General features: G+C 33.4%; 1 protein-coding gene across 1 annotated transcript in view; it reads right to left on the bottom strand.

The window, feature by feature from the left end:
* Positions 1–18,746, bottom strand: part of LRP1B (LDL receptor related protein 1B) — a 1,876,868-nt gene that overhangs the window by 620,423 nt on the left and 1,237,699 nt on the right. Inside the window, exons 23-25 of the mRNA XM_049615676.1 lie at positions 15,185–15,430; positions 1,789–1,986; positions 90–294 (exon numbers count right to left, since the gene is read on the bottom strand). Of these exons, the coding sequence (XP_049471633.1) occupies positions 90–294; positions 1,789–1,986; positions 15,185–15,430 (649 nt within the window). The remainder of the gene's footprint in view (positions 1–89; positions 295–1,788; positions 1,987–15,184; positions 15,431–18,746) is intronic.

The raw sequence follows: 18,746 nt of genomic DNA, 5'->3' as shown, positions 1-18,746 counted from the left end.
TAATAATTTATGCGATAATTGAATTCAATATTAATTTAAAAGATTATTTTTTATGTCAAAGTCAATCTGTGAAAGGCAAACTTCTTTACCCATATCTTGGGTCCAAAGCAATGGCTCTGGGATGTTCCATGGCTCCAGCTATTAGTGTGGTGCGTAGGGAACCATCTAGCTTGGCCACTTCAATTTGGTCCAGATTGCTGTCTATCCAGTATATGTTGCCCGCTATCCAGTCGACTGTCAGCCCTTCTGGGGTAGCCAAGCCATGCTCCACCACTACTTCGACTGCGCTGACCCCTACAAAAAAAAAAAAAAAAAAAGGAAATCAACTCTTGTACCCATTCAAGGAACATGTTAAGGACAAAGGAAAAGACCAGTGTATGAGCAGCAGAGAGTTTTAAAGTATTTTATTGAGTTTGAAAAATATAGTGCAAATGTGTTATAAGGCACAAAGGAAACTAAGAAGGCTCCAAATTTAGAATTACTGAACTTTCCTACCAGAAAATTTTAATTTCTTAAGTCTTTTCAGTGACAGTGAAAAAGAATTTTTAAAAAACTCTGAGGCGAACAACAATGTTTAGGGTTCAAAAAGTTATTTCTTGTTTCTGATTTTTGAAATAGAACACGGGTTTGGGGAATAATGATGCGCTAGTTAATATCATTACAATTTAGTTTCAACATTGATCCTTAGGCGTAGAATAAAGAGGATCAAGTCTACCTGGGGCAATATGCAGTATAGCTTGAAGCACCCACCTTCTTCTGAAGCATGAGAGATAAGAGCTTTTGCTGCACTTACCCTTAACAAAGATAAGTTCCAAATCATACTCCCCACTCCTCCCTGGCCCGAAAGACTTACAAGACATAGGATGTTTACAAATAACAGAAGAAGACATTAGTGAGGTCTAAATACAAATAAGCAATTTGGTAATGCCCACCAATATCCTTACTTACTCACTTCTAAATTTCTTTTGTAATTAAAGTAATTATTTCAAAAAAAACACTTTTTCTAATAGGACAACACTTCATAGTTTATGACATTGCTGGTGTTTTTGTTATATATTTTAATTTTTTTTAACAGTTAACAATCTAAGCCCAAAGATCTAAATCCATCATTTGAAATCAGTCTCTTGCAATATGAGACAGGACATAAATTCACATATGATAATTATATTGTGTTATTACCATTTTTCCAAAATTGTAAAGGTGATTTAAGGAGAAATTTATATTTTGATAGAAACACCTGGGGTTTGGAATGGTACACAGATCCAGCATTTTCAAAAAGATTATTACATATATTTATCTCATAGCCTCGCTGCTTAAGCCTACATTAGCCAAAAGAGATAAGTCAAATTATGACAAAAAACATTTAGTTCATATTAGTGGTCTTTGTACCAATTCAGTGCTTGTTTAAATCTTGCAGACAGTAAGATAAAATAAAATATTTAAATAAATAAATAAAAATAAAATAAATAAAATAAAATAAAACTTTTTTTTAATAAAACTAAACATTTCAACTCTCAAAATGTATCTACTAGTGTGTGGAAGGCAGTAGTTATTTCTTATAAGCAAATTTTTTCACCAACACCCATGGAAAAGCTCATAATTTGAAAATGGTATGCATAGCACAGGCTTTTACCATTTATTCTCCTCCCTCAACATATTTTCACACATGTACTTGACATCTATCGTTTTACATTCATGAGGCAGGAGATAGAGAACCAACGTGCAAAGATTAATCAAAATCCCTTCAGATTACAGAAAATTGTTTTGGAATTCTCACTAAAAAATTACCTCCACTTTCAGAAAGTTTGCCCCGGTATATTCTGTCTTCTACAACATCTGTCCAATACAGTAAACTTTGATTGAAGTGAAAATCAAGTGCTATTGTGTTTCTCAACCCAGGAACAAGTAGACTGTAGTCTCTTTTATGCAGATCAATTCTTCTGATCTCATGGCGAATAGAAAAGATGATGAATGCTTCAAAAGGATCTGAAAATAAATTTATTTTTAATAGACTTATAAAAATATTTATATGCTTTCATAAGTAGAATAAAATACCTGAGGTCAAATCCAATTATTTAAAAGCATAATTTATTATGTAATTCTCTGTTATTAAAGGAGCAATTTCTTTTAATCCAATATTTAAAAGAAACTTGAAAAATTTAGGTTTCATGTATTCATTAAAATAAAGTATAAATACGTTTTTATTCCTTAGATTTCCATACACCTGATTCTGATTAATGAATATAAGAATTATTGTAATTTCAAGACAAAAATAAGGGTTTTCCATTTTAGTGGAGCTTCAGGTGACAGTCCAAACCTCAGAAACATCAACATAGGAAGTGCTAAGAGTTGGCAAAACTAGTTCTGCTACTCTTAGCCCATCACATGCCTACAGATCCACAAAGGAAATATATCCAATAAAAGAGGATTCTGTAAGAGTTACACGCTTATGTACAGTTAGGGAGTATTCTCCATAAGAGGAAAGATGATGGCTTCCTCCACAGTCTGAAATGTACTAAAATTATGCTATCCTTTTGGAAACGTATCAAGTCCTGTAAAATTACTGTTGGGTATACCAATATGAGTTAGACATGAATTTTGCTTTATAAATACATATTTTGAGGGAGGGACCCAGGCTTACAAAGATTTGACCCCATTTCCATGTTAATACAATTCCTTTGGGCTTTCCTTTAGGGCAATATGTTTTCTTAATTTAAGTCTAGGCACATCCTCTGAATGTAAGCTATTGTAATCATCTGGCTCAAGAGGTGGATGTGAAATCTAAATTAGGCTAATGAGTCTATAAACTTCTAGAAAAGATTTCAAGCTGAGGGTGAAGAGTGTCTTTTCTTTCAGGGTCACAGATCTCTAACTTTAGTATTGCCAGTGTCCATACCCTTGTAGTTTGTGTAAGTGTACTTGCGATATTGTATTAAAACAGAAAAGAGCCACAAAGAACGAAGCAGCAATGACCTGTGGTGATACTGTGTCCTAAGGATGTTCAAGTCCACAGTTGGAATTCTCCCTAAGACAAGTTCCTCCCTTTATACTCCCTATATATTTCCCATGCTTTGGATATATAATCCAATGCAGGTAACTATTCACTCCGTTTGGGCTGGGTTTTTGTCCACTGCAACCAGGTTTACTGTTCTTATTAATTTTCATTCCTCAGAGAGGTGTATCCTGATAAATTTCCTAGTAAAGACCATTATAAAAATTATATTTATTTATTTATTTATTTATTTTTAGAGAGAGAGAAAGGGAGAGAGCGCACACACACACACACACGAATGAGCAGGGGAAGGGCAGAGAGAGGGAGAGAGAGAATTCCCAGCAAGTGCTGTGAGCACAGAGACCAATGTGGGGCTCAAAGTCAGGAACCACGAGATCATGACTTGAGCTGAAAACCAAGAGTCAGAATCTTAACTGACTGACCCCTCCAGGTGCCCAATAAAGGCCATTTTTTATTATTTTATATCTCCATAGCCTATTAATTCTCTTTGAAGTATATTTAAAATCACTATTTATTTGTTTTTCATCTACCTTCTTCACTGGCTTAAATGCTTTATTGAAACAAGGATCTTGTTTGCCTTGTTCATTATGATGTCCCTAATACCTAGCACCAGGGAAGACATGATACATACCAAGTCTTAGATTTAGAACAGAGCTAACCGAGGCTGGCTGTCATGTCCTTGGTTTAGGGAATTCACTGGCCATTTTTTTCCACTGAACATGAATCTATTTTTTTAGTAAGCTCTACCTAGAACATTAAATGAATGTGTTTTGAATGAATACAAGTGGAACAGACTCCATCTTAAGAAACTAGCTGATGGCTAGCATGGGAGAGAGCCCTGCCATGATCTACAGAGTCACCTACTTTAACCTGCAGCTGACTGCATAGTATAAGCAAGCCCGTTCAAGACCACAAAAACCAGTCAGTAGCCTGAGAACTTGTGAGCAGTAATTACGTATATTGTTGTGATCTTATAGGTATCGTGGTTATTTATTGCACAGTATTATGGTGTTTCTTGCAAAACATTACAGTGATAGTAGCCAACTGATAAAAATATCAAACATATATTAAATAACTAGTGCCAAAGAGCTCCCGATAGAACAAATGCTCACAAAATTTTAAATCCAGAATTTAGAATTTTCTAAATAAAGAAAATTATTCTTTTGGATGTACAGTTATTTAAAAGGGAGAATACCTAATTTTGGATCAGGATCCCTTGTATGAATCTGCTCTGGCTATGAAATAACTGCTCGCCTTAAAAAATTCTTTATTTTTTTCAGAAATTGTCTTTACCTGCAGAATGGAGTTAATGACAACCTCCTTCCAATTTAACTTACACTGTTATCAGAATCCAATTGAATAATGTATATGAATTTTTTTAAAAAGCTCATAATCATCTCAGTGAATGCAAATGTGGAGGTAAGTGTGAAGTAGTCGAAAAAAAATAGATTTGGAGTCAAAAAATAAGGGTTGAAAACAGAGCTCTTTACTGACTCACTGTGTAAGTTTGAGAAGTTTACTTAAACACTCTGATCCTCAATACTTTTTAATTTATAAAATAAATACCATACTGACTTATCAGGATAATTGATAATTAAAAGTGCAGATGCCCAATATCTTAATAAATCTTTATTATAATAAATATTAAATTTCAAAGATTACTCAAAGGAATAAGCAAAAGAGATACTGTGTAAGAGAAAAGGTTGGAATGATAATATGCAAAAACAGTTGGATATTTCTTAGCATGTGCTGAAGCTAGTGATATTTCAGCTCTGAAGAGCTTCCCCATCCTTTGGCTTATAGTTTGCCTTTAGTCAAGTAGTAAGTTAGAGGCGCAGCAGCCACTTCCTAGAGACATTTATATTTAATAGCTTTTAAAGGACATGGAGTTTCAAAATTGCAAAGCAATGATGTGCTGCCTCTTCCTTAGAAAATCACACTAGAAAAATAAAAAAAATAAAAAAAAAAGAAAGAAAAAGAAATGCAAGTTCCACCTTCACTAACACTGGAAGGCATGTTACCAAAACACCACAACATTAGAAGAATGCTGAATACATTCAAAGTATGGACAGTTTCTGAGAGATGATGCCTATAGCTGTGTGTGTGTCTGTGTGTGTGTGTGTGTGTATGTGTGTGTGCATGTGTGTGTATGTATATATACACATACATTACATATGTATGTGTATATATATGTGTATATATATGTATGTGTATATATATATACGTATATATATGTGTGTGTGTGTATACATACATATATACATACATACATATATAATGCTGGCAGAGCACAATTTTCAAAGGAGGTAGCGTAACTAAAGGGCAGATCCCATAATCACTTTTTGGGAAAAAAAGGATGAGAATAACACTCTGGCCTCAGAAACTTTTCTGAACCCATTGACACCATAAAGATTCATGAAGAAGGTCTGAATGGAGAATCAAACAGGCATGCAACACATGAAGTGAAAGGAGCCAGGTTCAAAAGTCTATAGACAATATCATTCCATTTCAATGACATTTTGGAAAAGGTGAAACAATAGAGGTAGAACAGTGGATGCCAGAGGCAAAGGGTGGGGAAGAACTTATTACATATTTTTAGACAAAAATCGCTAGCCTTCCTACAGCTACTGAGAAGACAAAATAGAAAAAAAAAAAAAAAGAACAAATGCACACTGGCAGTAATAATGAAAAAAGACAAGGAAGAGTGCCTGGGTGGCTCATTTGGTTGAGTGTCTCACTTTAGCTCAGGTCATGATCTTGAGATTCATGGGTTTGAGCCCCGTGTCAGGCTGTGTGCTGACAGCTCAGAGCCTGGAGCCTGATTCAGATTCTGTATCTCTCTCTCTCTCTCTGTACCTCCCCCACTCATGCTCTGTTTCTCTCTCAAAAAAATGAATAAATGGAAAAAAAATATTTAAAAAGATAAGGAATCTAGGAATGGAATTATTAAGAAATATATAAATATTATATGAAGAAATTTTAAACCACAAATGAAAGAAATAAAGACTTCAAAAAATGGAAAGGCATACAGTATTATTAGATAGAAATAAAAGGAAACAAAAAAAAAAAAACAATGTCCCAAAGATCTTGCTTCTGCCTGAATTAATTTATAAATTTCCTGTGATGAAAAAAAAAATGACAAATACTTTTCTTTAAAAATAATACTAGATAATTCTAAGTTTACATTAAAAAAGTGTGACTCACCAGGACAACTCTAGGGTAAATATACAATAATGATTAACTTCAACAAATATTAAGATATATTATTATATCAATAAAAAATATTTTGGTACTGACCCATATCTAACTTTAGAGCTGAGAAATATGGTAGTTTTAGGGTACTGGAGAAGAAATGAAGTTGGAATATTTTCTGATTTAATACAAAAATATCTAGATAGCTTAATAATTTTGATATAATAAATGGCACTATGAAAGCCTTGGAAGTAAAGATAGAATAATTATTTTTAGAACTCTCAAATGAAAATGGCCTTTGTGCATTTGGCAAAAATCATAGAAGAAATAAAGAAAAGAATGGTGTTTAATATACATTAAAAATTGTAGGAGAAAAATAATGTAAAAAAGTCAAAAGACAAATGACAAACCTCACTGAACATATGCAATATAATAAATGACTAAATTCTTTAAGACATATGAGTTCCCATTTATTGATTATAAAATACTCAAATAAATAAGAGACAAAATGTATTAAACAGATAATTCAGAGAAAGGAAAATCTGAACAACTTTTAAATTTTAAACTAATTTCTCTCATAAAATGATAAATGAATTTTAAATCATTAAAATGTTGGTGAAGACCCTATATTGATTAAAATGTAGGCAAAAGACATTCTGATGTATTGATAATGGAAGTATAACTTGTTATAACCATATAGAGAGCCACTAGGCAACAGCCATCACAAGAGATACATCTATATGCATGTATGTGCACACACACACACACACAAACACACACACACACGCACACACACACACACCTTGACCAACTAAGTCTGTTTGTAAGGAATTACTCTAAAGATATAGTTTTGCCTATTTAAAAATGGCAGATGGCTAAGGAAATGCTCTCCAATATTATTTGTAGTAGCAAAATACTAGAAACAACAGAAATGCTTACCAATAGATAGCTGGCAAAATAACTTATGGTACAGTCATATACTATAAGATAATGGGGCCACATAAATTAATCGGATTGATATAGATGTACAGCTACTGAATAATTCCAAATATTTTCTAATTTGAAACAGGAAGATATAAACAATGCAAAATCGATGCTACCATTTAAATTAAAAAATATATTTTTCTAGACCTACGTGAAGGTGAAGCATAGAATATATCTTGTTGTCTTAATGAGGGAATGCTGTTACCTCTGCCATGGAAATTGGAGACTGGGGTTCAGAAGTAGGGAGAAAACTTTCACTTCATTTTGTTTTGATATAAATTTTTAGCACATAGACTTTCCACTAAGATTTTTAATAATAAAAATTCAAACTAGTAATAGAAGGAATTAATACTTCCTACTTTTTAGAAACACTCACAAATAAATAAAAATTGTTTGGCCATAACATATACATTAAGCAAGGTATTTCAGTATGACAAATACTAGATACTGTGTTTCGTCCCTTCAAAAGAACTGGTTTTTCCACTATGGCAATATTTAAGAGATAATTAACTGCTCTTATTTTCATGCTCTATTTGAAAAAATACAGTGAAAACACTGGAAAAATGGTTAAAATCATCTTTTTTTCTGAACTCTAGAAATTAACCAAAATCTAATAACAATCCAATGGGTGTTTATTTAAGAAAAACTGCTGGGCCACCTGGGTGGCTCAGTTGGTTAAGCATCTGACTTTGCTCAGGTCATGATCTCACTGTTCGTGAGTTCGAGCCCCATGTTGGGCTCTGTGCTGACAGCTTAGAGCCTGGAGACTGCTTCAGATTCTGTGTCTCCCTCTCTCTCTGCCCCCCACCCGCTCATGATCTCTCTCTCAAAATAAACATTAAAACAAGTTTTTTAAAAAGAAAAACTGCTGAATATCAGTACAAATTGCAAATTATGTGGTGTTTCAACATGTACCAATCCCATCCCCCTTTCCTTAGTTTCATAGTAGATTTAAAAACAAACAGTCCAGAAGTTCCCAGAGGGGACAGATGGATTTGAAGCTCCCCCAAAAGCCCAATCTCCAGAGAACTGTTCAATGGAAGAATGGCCCTTTCAACAAGATGTGCTGGGGGAGCTGGATTTCCACATTCCAAAGAATGAAGTTGGAACCTCACACCATTTAGAAAAATTAAAATGTATTATAGACCTAAATATAAGATCTAAAATGATACAACTAATATAGGGATACTTAGTGACCTTAGCTTAGGCAAAGACTCTGAATAGGCATTTCACTCAAAAGCCTATAAAAATGACCAAAAGGCACATGAAAAGATGCTCAGCACCATTAGTCTTCAGGGAAACACAAAACAAGCACAGCAAAATACCCCTTCACACCCCCTAGGATGACTATAATAAAAAAAGATGGACAATATTGACTGATGGCAAGATTGTGTAGAAATTGGAGCCCTCATGCACTGCTGGCAGTTTTAAAATGAAGCAGTCACTTTGGAAAACACTTTGGCAGTTGCTCAAAATGTTAAACATTGACCTACCATATGACCCAACAATTCCACTCTTAGTTCTATACACAGGAGAAATGAAAATGCATGTCTGCACAAAAACTATGAATATTCATAGTATTCATATAATCAAAGAATAAAAACAATTCAAATGCTCATATCCTGATGAATGGAAAACCAAAATGGTATATTAATACCATAAATATATTATTCAGCAACAAAAGTAAATGTAATGTATGGTAAAACATGAATGAACCCTGAAAACATTATGCCACATGAAAGAAGCCAGGCACAAAAGACCACATGGTGTATTATTCCACTGATATGAAATGTCCAGACTAGGCAAATCTACAGAGACAGAAAACAGATTTTGAGGTTGCCAGGGGTGAAGTAGGGTTTGAGTGAGAGTGATTTTAAATACGTATGGGGTTTGTTTAAAGGAGGGATTAAAATATTTAGAATATTTTATTCTAAATTCCATAGTGGTAATGGTTGCACTACTGTGTGAATATACTACCAACCACAGAATTGTGCACTTCAAAGGAATGAATTTTATGGTATATAAATTATACTTTAATCCATCTGTTATAAAGAAAAAGAAATATATTACGTGTTGTTTAAGAACACAAACTGACAGGACAGGTACCCCATTTCACATAAGTAGTGTTCTCAGGGGATGAAAGAATGGATGAACAGAGGACTTCAGAGTGATCTAATGTTTTGTCAACTTTACAAAATGATTTATATCATAAACAACCTGAAAAAAACTGAAAACATTTCAGCATCCTAATATATTAGCTGTGAATATGTTATTCTCAATATGTTTGAAAGATTTCATAAAATGAAAGGTGATTGAAAACATACATTTTTTTTTGAATTTTTAAAAACATTTTATTTTTAAGTAATTTCTACACCCAGAGTGGAGCTTGAACTCACAACCCTGAGATCAACATCTGCAGACTCCACTAACTGAGCCAACCATATACCCCCAAAACATTTCTTGTTTACTCTGAACAGTGACTGTTACCTTGACTACTTGGTTAAAAATTCCCAAAGGCTTTTCAAATTATTGTATTTAATATAGTCATTTTCTGTTGAGAATACAGTTGATGAATATTTATAGTTGATTACACTTGACTATAATAAAGCAGTTTTCCAATAAAAAATCAAAGTGTAAATATTCAAATTATTTCTATTTGAACTCTGGATCTTGATAACTTCTCCAAGTGCCTCTACTTTTCAGATTTCAGTTAGTTTATTAAATTATTATTTCCTTTTTGAGAAAATAAAAAAAAAACTGTAGTGAATAATCCAATATGGAATTTCATAAACTAGCAGGAAATCATGAAGAAGAATTTGTCATCCTGAAAGGTCACAGATGATAATGAGCAGAGTATATGAAAGAGATGGTAAAATAAAGCGATACATGTGAAAGTACTTTATACATTCTTGGTCACTATTTATTTACTACCATTACTAATGATGAAAACAATAACATGGTGCTTGGAATGGAAACCCACATTGGAGGATAATGAAAGATTAGGTTGGAGAGAGAAAATAAATGAAAATGAAGAAGTCTCCAAATAGGAGACTGAAGAATTGAACGTTCTTTCTGTAAATAATTGAGAGTTACTTAAAATCATGGATAGAGACTGATATGTAAAAGTGTCATTGTACTAAAATAAAGAAGTGGATCGCCAAATTATAAACCAGCTTCATTCCTTTGATCTCTTCACCTTTATTTACCATTATTCCACAAGGTAGCCATCTGCTTATCATTACTTCATTCTTCTTTCTTTCACTTCTTATTCTTCACTATACTTCTGACCTCTTTCCATTAATTCTCATCTTCCAGATTTGGATTTCCCTCTCTCTTTTCAAGAAAAATACCTCATCCCTTCAAGTTTCAATATTCTTCTTACAAACTAAAGAAACAGAAGATGACAACAAAGAGGCCAGAGAGAGGACTGCCATCATCATTACAACATCTTTAGCTCCTGGCTGGGATGGTGGTACAAATGCTACCAATCGGAGAAGGAGGACTGTGTCCGGAAGATATTGTGTAGAAAAAATTAGGACATGGGGAAAGGGGCCAGCAAAGAACTGGGAAGTCAAAGGTAAGTTCAGGTTGTGAGCCCTGAACCAGAAGAAAACTGGAACCACTGACAGGACAATGGATAAATGAAAGACAAGGGAAAGAGTACATTTCAGCCAACTCATTTTAAGGTTACTTGGTGATATCTGATGAAACAGAACAGGACAGTAGGAAAGACAGTAGCTGGAAATATAAATGCCACAGTTATCAGATCCGAGGTGGTGAAGGAAGATCTCCAACAGATCATTTAGGGGTAGATGAGAATTAAGGTTTCAGTAGTGGGCACAGTGCACCAACAGGAGATCACCACATTTATGCAGCTTTGTCTTTGTAAAACTATGGATTACATCCATAATCTCCTTCCATAAAAAAGGATGTAAATTGAATTGAAAAATAATTTTTTTTCTAAAGAATACACAATATTCTATTCTAGCATCTAATTTCCACAAAATATTTTGTGGTTTGATTAACAAAAAATTGATAAGAAAACACATATTTATTTAAAAAAATCTCTCTTGTTCTTAGAAATTTAAGGAAAATATATAGCACATATAAAAATTTATCCTATTCTGAAGAGCTAATAATTTGTTGGATGAGAGAAGATAAGCATACAAAAAAATTCATTACACCCAAGGCAATATATACTGGGAAAAGTATTTTTTGCTTCTTATTTTTGCTCACTTCTCCATTGGTGAAGTGTCCCTGACACCTGATTTCCGCTCAGGTCGTGATCTTGTGGTTTCTGAGTCCAAGCCCCACACTGGGCTCACACTAACAGTGTGGATCCTGGGATACTCTCTCTCTCCCTCTTTCCCTCCCTCTCTCTCTCTCTTTGCCTGTCTCTCTCTCTACCTCCCTCCCTCCCTCCCCTGCTTGTGCACTACTTCTTTCTCTCTTTATCTCTCTCTCTCTCAAAATAAATCAATAAACTTAAATAAAATAAAAATTAAAAAAAAATCTTGAAGCTGTTGTTTTCTTTCTTAGTGGAGGTTACCATCTTTTGCCTGAAAAACCTTTTAACTGGTTTCTGCATTAAATATATTTTTTAAAATCTAAGAATGGGAATATAAGAGAATAAGAACCAAGAAAAAATTTGGTGGGGAAATCTAACCTAATTCAGGCTAAGAGAAAATAAGAAGGAATGCTTTAATATTCTTTCCAATGTAACTAGAAGTATGCTGTAAATTTGCAAGTTGTCTACCTAACAGAAAGGAAACTAGAAATTAAGAAAAAAAAAAAAAAGAAAAGAAATCAGCAGCAATATTCTGGTTGTTCCTAGTATAAGGAAACCAATACTTCATGAGAAAGGTGATTAATACATTACATATTAAAAAGGAATTGGTAAAATAAAGTACTGAAATGCCCAAGAAAAATTAGATTTGCAGATATATTAAATAAAAACTCAGGATCATAAAAACAGTATTTATGGAAATCTTTATATTTAACTAGCAAGATGTTAGGAATGAACTTCAAGAAAACAGAATCAGTTCAGCAACTCAGCAAAAGACATATTGTAAAGAATTTAGGAAGAAAGGAGTTGAGATATATAAGAAAATATGAAAAAAAAACTACAGAAGATTCAAGAGAAAAAATGTTGGGGAGTCATGGCTCTAATTTGAAGCATAAAGAATACTATTATTCTTTACTTTTAAAATGTCAAGAAGAATGATCACAGGTATTGCATTCAATAGAAAGGACACATTTTAAAAAGCAGGGACTCAACTCAAAAATGATGGGAAAAAGTAACAAAAGAAGAGCAAGGAAAAAGAAATTTTATTTTCAAAGTCCAATGGTTAATGGTTAATTCATTTTTATTGAACTCTGAATGTACTAAAAGTTTTTAAAAAAGAAAGGAAGTGAATAAAATACAGAATAAATCCTTTTTTATATAAGAAAATTGGTTTAAATAAAAAATAATCTTCAATAGCTAACAAAACCTGTATTACCTGTAATAATATAAATGCTGACAATGCTATTTGGTATACTATATGTTTCAGGAAGGTATATATTATGATCAGGTTAAATTCTCCATGTAAGAAAGCTCTATATTATCTTTAAAAAGTAAAATATACCTTTGCTTCTCACTTAAATTATAATAAACAAAGCAGGTGTGAAATACAGCAATCTTAGCAGTGAGAACTGACATAGTACTGTTAGAGTCTCTATCTGATCTGAGAACAGAAGGAGCCAATTACATTAGGAGAATTACTTTGTACCTGGTCACTTATTTTCAAATGTTGAAATATTTCAATATTGAACGTGAGTTTTTATTGATTTCATAGAACACAAAAGCAGTAAAATAAGTCAATAATTTTGTCATCTTTATCCAAAAACCAGTTATGGGGCAATTCTCATGTAAAATAGGATTATAAATATATCTGAGGTAAAATTTGGTCTACTGTTTCCCCAATCAAAACATGTTCATAAATAAAATGACTATTATCATTACAACAAATTGTTATTATTTTTTAAGCTTCTCATGTCAATTACTTTGTACAAGATTCTTAAAGGAGAAAGTCACATAAATGTCTGCTAAACTTTTGCCTCTAGGCATTTTTAACAGCCAGAAGAAACAACCACAAAACAGCATTTGATATAAAAGGATGAAGTAACTTAACATTCTCTGAAAAAATATAATGCTTCTGATTGCATACTATTTTTCTAGAACTGGACTGAATATAATGTAAAACATAAAAGAAAAATCTATAACTTGATTTTTGACTTCAAGATGCTTATTTCATCAGAGAGATAAAGAATAGAAGATAGATGGAAATACAAAGCAGCAAATTAAAAATGTGGACACATATTTTCATGGACAATATATTCTAGACATAGAAAGGAGAAATAGAGAACAAACACATTTGAAAGAATATTCCCTTAAAGAAGTTGGGCTTACAAGTCTTAAAGAATATCCAGAAATTTGAGACACCTGGGTGGCTCAGTTGGTTAAGCGTCTGACTTCAGCTCTGGTCTTGAACTCATGGTTTCTGCGTTGGAGGCTCGTGTTGGGCTCTGTGCTGACAGCTCAGAGCCTGGAGACTACTTCAGATTCTGTGTTTCTCTCTATCTCTGCCCCTCCCCCACTTTCACTCCGTCTATCTTTCAAAAATAAATAAACGTTAAAAAAAAGAATATCTAGGAATTTTAGAGATTAAGAGGGGGAGGTACAATCTAAGTGGAAGGAACAAACTGATAAAATCTTATGATGTATAGGTTCTTAGCAGTCTGAGGAAGCCTGTGTACCACTTATCAGAAAGTTTTAAAAAGCACAAAAATTGTAAGAAAAAAGTAAAAAAAAAAAAAAAAGTATACATGGATATAGGAATCAAATACTGTATATTGAAATGCAGTTACCAATATTAAACAAAAAAACACTTTTGGATGTAGTAATATACCTGCTTTTTATTAATGTATTTGGTAACAGATTGAGCATTGGGTCTAATGATTCTCATTGTTAAAGTAACAGTGGTTTCCAAAGCCTGAACATATATGATATTTTGAGATATCAGCAACAACTTTACCTTGATGTGAATGCCTATTACTTCAAATGGAGACACATAGTTGTTGCTAATAATTAGTGTTAACTTTCAATGAGACATTAAAGAAAATAAAGGTGTAATATTTTCTCCAACAACATTCATGGGCCCCTTCAATTCTCTCCACGGACTCTCAATGTTCCACACTCAGCTAAGTCTCTGGAGAAGATAGTGAAAAGCTGTCATTCATTAAGTACCTAATGTGTGTTGGGGCACAGTGGCAAGTACTCCAGGTTATTGTTGCAACATGCTATAATAGAGACATTGTTATCATGGCCACAGATATTTGAAAGATTAGAAAAGTGAGGCGCAAGCAGTTTTATGTAGCCTGACCAGGGTCACAAACATAATGAATGGCAGCTGTAGGATTAAAGTTCAAAAGTCAGGTTCCAGAGTCTCTGCTTATTTTTCCCACGGTGGAATCAGGCCTACAGATCAGCAGAACGTTCTAAATGGACACTTAGAAGATGAACACAGCCAGAGGACAGAGTTGATTTTAAGAGTAGAGGAAATTGGAAGTATGGGCCAGGACCAGAATTCTGGAGGGTTCTAAAATCTTGCAAAGAGAAATCAAAGTAAATATTTTGGACAGTACAAAAACAAGCCTTTAGGGAGGATGATGATGGAAGTAGTATTTCAGGAAGGAAGAAAACAATCTGATGGACTATAATTATAAGGCCTACAGTAATATACTCTGTTCAGAAGATTTTGGAGTAGATCTAAAATGACATATTACTATACTTAAATGCCTTATTTAAAATCAGTTGAATCCTTTGTTAATTCGCTAAAGGTGTTTTGGATTATTTTCTCAAGATCTGTTCTAAAATATAGCAAGATACACAACTCACAAAAATCAGAAAAGCACTTGGTATTCTTCAGCCTAATGAAACACACATCTACTTACCAACACTTGTGCAACTTTCACCATCCACATCCAGCTTCCACCCTTCATAGCATGAGCACTTGACTGTGTGCTTGTGCTGCTCACACACTTGACTGCACTTCAGATGATTGCTACAATAATCTATAATTTCACACGTTTTATTGTCTTTGCTTAGTCGAAGTCCTTCAGGGCAGGAACAGACAATTCCTCTTCCAGGCACAACAGAACAGTGATTGCTACAGCCTCCATTGTTTAGTGAACATTCATCTATAAAAAGAGGGGAACAGATTACAGAGCATTATCAATTGTTTTGCTCAATTAAATACTAATCATTGAACTCCATTCTCTAAGGCTGAAATTACAGCAAGGATATTATAAATGAATAGAGAAAAGCTGCCTGGATTTTTTTTCAGGGATTGGGGTAAGCATGATAAAATATTTCATCGAATAACCAAATCCTATATGATAGGAACTGGGAATGGAAGGTTTTCATTTCTATAAAACTATAGAGTACACTTTGTTTTACCCCATAGATGTAAAGTGTGTTCAATGTTTCTTTCTATTATTACTGGAAAGATTATTCTGAGACTTTCAACAGTTACACCAAACCAGTTGCTAAGTTCTCCCCAAAGGACATACATTGATCTGAAACTTTGACTTATCTCAGTGCTTATAAACAGGCATACACATATATGTGCAATATATACATATAATATAATGTAATATATATATATATATATATATATATATATATTTCTACATCTATAGTCTGATTCATAATGATAATGCAGGATGGGTTAGTTTGCTCTTTACTGGTTAAAGCCATTTATTTAATTATCCATTCTACTCTATATATTGGGTATTATGATTAATTCAAAGAGGCCATGAAAGCATAGCAAATAATATACATACACACAAAAAAGTAGACTTGATATTTTGAGCGAAATAATGAGCAACTAGTATTTATTACATGGATAATATGATCGGTTTATAAAGAGAGAGACCATTTTTTTTGTAGTACTTATAACTGAGAATTACATTAGATGTATTTCAGATTCTATTACATTATGAAATTGTAAGCTCCATGAAGGCATACAAAATATCTGTTCTAATTAGCCTTGTATATCTAATAGATAGCACAGTGCCTTGGACAAATATTAGCATATTAATATTTGTTGAATTATCAAAAAAAAAAAAAATGAGGCAGCACACAGCTGTCCCAACATTGAGCCAGTTCTTGTCCCGTTGGGAAAATTTCAAGATGATGTAATTATGTCCTTGATGAAAATAGCACATAATTGTTTTTTCAACCATACTATTACCTATCCCTATGTATTGTTAAGTGCATAGGAATAAGATTAAAAGAAACTTTGCCTTCCTTTGCTTTAAAAATATTTTAAGCAGTTTTCAAAGCCTATTTAATTAGTTGTTTTTTGAGATATGCTGAAAGAGAATGTTGTTCACTGACTGGCAAACTGCGGCAACATTTACTTATATACCTCAAATGTTTCCAGCTGTCTATGAAAATGTATCTAGTTCAAAAATTGAGCTTAAATATAATACTTTAAAAATGTTTTCTGCATTTTCTAAAGTTCTATATGGATCAACTGCTCTTCATACTATTTGCCACCATAAAAGGTTACAGTAATAAGAAAAGGAAGATGATTATATTAACTATTTTTGCTAAGAATTCAAGTTTACTATTATTTTAGAAGAAAAAAATAGATTCATTTAGCTCCTCCAAATATGTTTGTTCATCTACAATCGTAATCATTTCAAAACAATAGTCATTTTAAAGTATTTGCCCCATTTTTGTTCAATTGACATTCTTTTTCAAGGGAATTATGGCAAAGAAAAGTCCTCATACCCAGCAGGTGAGAAACAATTGTTACAGTTCTTGTAGTTTATTTCCAATATGACTGTTCTTGTAGTACTGAAATGTCTCTTTCTGATGCTATGTGTGGAATTAAGTCATAGATTTAAAAAAAATAAAATTTACATTTAAATCTAAAATTGAATATATAAATATAATATATTATATATATTATAATAAATCTAAATTATAAATCTAAAATTGAATATATAAATATATTTGTTTGGCTAGTCCCTTGTTAATTCCTCCTTCACCCTAAACCTGTCATCAAATCCTGCAACTTTCTTTCACATTTTTTATTACCTAAAAAAGAATTTCTCGTTGACCTAACTCTAGTCAGTTTCTTCAGAGCCCTCTGTTCGACTAGTCTTCAACAATGGCTTATAAAAACTGCAGTCCCTTAGTACAAATAATTTCAATTCTACTTTCCTCCCCAAACATACCCCTCCAACCACAGAAGAAGAGACTCCAAAAAACACTAGCATAGTTTCTAACAACTCAGGCAGCCTCCCTAGCAGGACTCCAGCCCTGCTTAAAGTGCCTGCTTAAGGAAGCTCTATGCTGCCAGGAGAGTTTACTTTTTGTTCCAGACAAAACCAGGCAGATAGGTCCCTGAACCCCATTTTAGAACAGTTACTTTAGAAAGCTTGTGAGTATAAGTCCTTTTTCTTCACCTTTAAGATGCAAATCTTCCACCACCAGAACTGTCTTCTTAAGGACCTGAGAAATATCTTTGAAATGCAAACATTCAAGCAGATAACTCTCTCACTCTTGTTCCCAGTTGTGTGCACCTTGTTCTGACTTGTACCACTGTCTCAAGTCAAAGATCTGAGAAATGTATTTCTCCTCTGGGATAAGCACCAATTAACAAAACCAGATGACTCAGTCACAGGGACCAGCCACCTTACCGCCTCCCAGGTGCTTTCCCTTAGCAGACTCCAGCCTTCAAAATGCCTCTAGTCTTTTGTTTCAGTGATTTCAGTTCACGCTGAATATTCTTCCCCATTGCAATAGTTAATGCTGAATAAAATCTATCCTTATCACTTCAACTAGTGTCCAGCTTGGTTCATCTTTGACATATCTTTATACCAAGGATCAACAGTTAACTTTGTTCTTGAATGATTCAAGATTTTTCTCATTTGCTTTCTAAATGGATATACTTTTCCCCTTGAAGTCATTTGAAAATCTCCCTGAGAAAATAATCTCTTCACTAGGATTAGGAGACTTATTTTACTGAGTGCTCCTTTTCTGTTTTGTTTGTTTGTTTATCATTTGCTTTATAAATCAGATTTATTTGGAGGGAACAAAACAAAGCAAAAAACACCTTGCCACCCAAAGGATAGGATTTTTCCATTTCAGGCAATTACCCAAGTATTAAGTCTATAGATTACCAAGTCATTTTCATGCAATATATTTTTGTACAAATTTTACATGTATTGAGGAACAGGACACGAATCACTCCTATTTCCTCTTTAACAGGGGACGGGGTATGGGAGGATTAAAAGAAAAACAGCTTTTTTTGAGGGGCACCTGGATGGCTCAGTTGGTTAAACATCTGACTCTTGATTTAGGCTCAGGTCATGATCTCACCTTTTCTGAGCTCAAGCCCTTCTAGGATTCTGTCTCTCTCCCCCTTTCTCTCTGCCCCTCCCATGTTCTAAACAAACAAACAAACAAACTTTAAAAGAAAACAAACAAAAAACAGCCTTT

This window comes from Panthera uncia (genome assembly GCF_023721935.1).
Source record: "Panthera uncia isolate 11264 chromosome C1 unlocalized genomic scaffold, Puncia_PCG_1.0 HiC_scaffold_3, whole genome shotgun sequence".
In the NCBI taxonomy this organism is placed as follows: Eukaryota; Metazoa; Chordata; class Mammalia; order Carnivora; family Felidae; genus Panthera; species Panthera uncia.
This window is presented reverse-complemented; position numbering and strand designations above follow the sequence as displayed.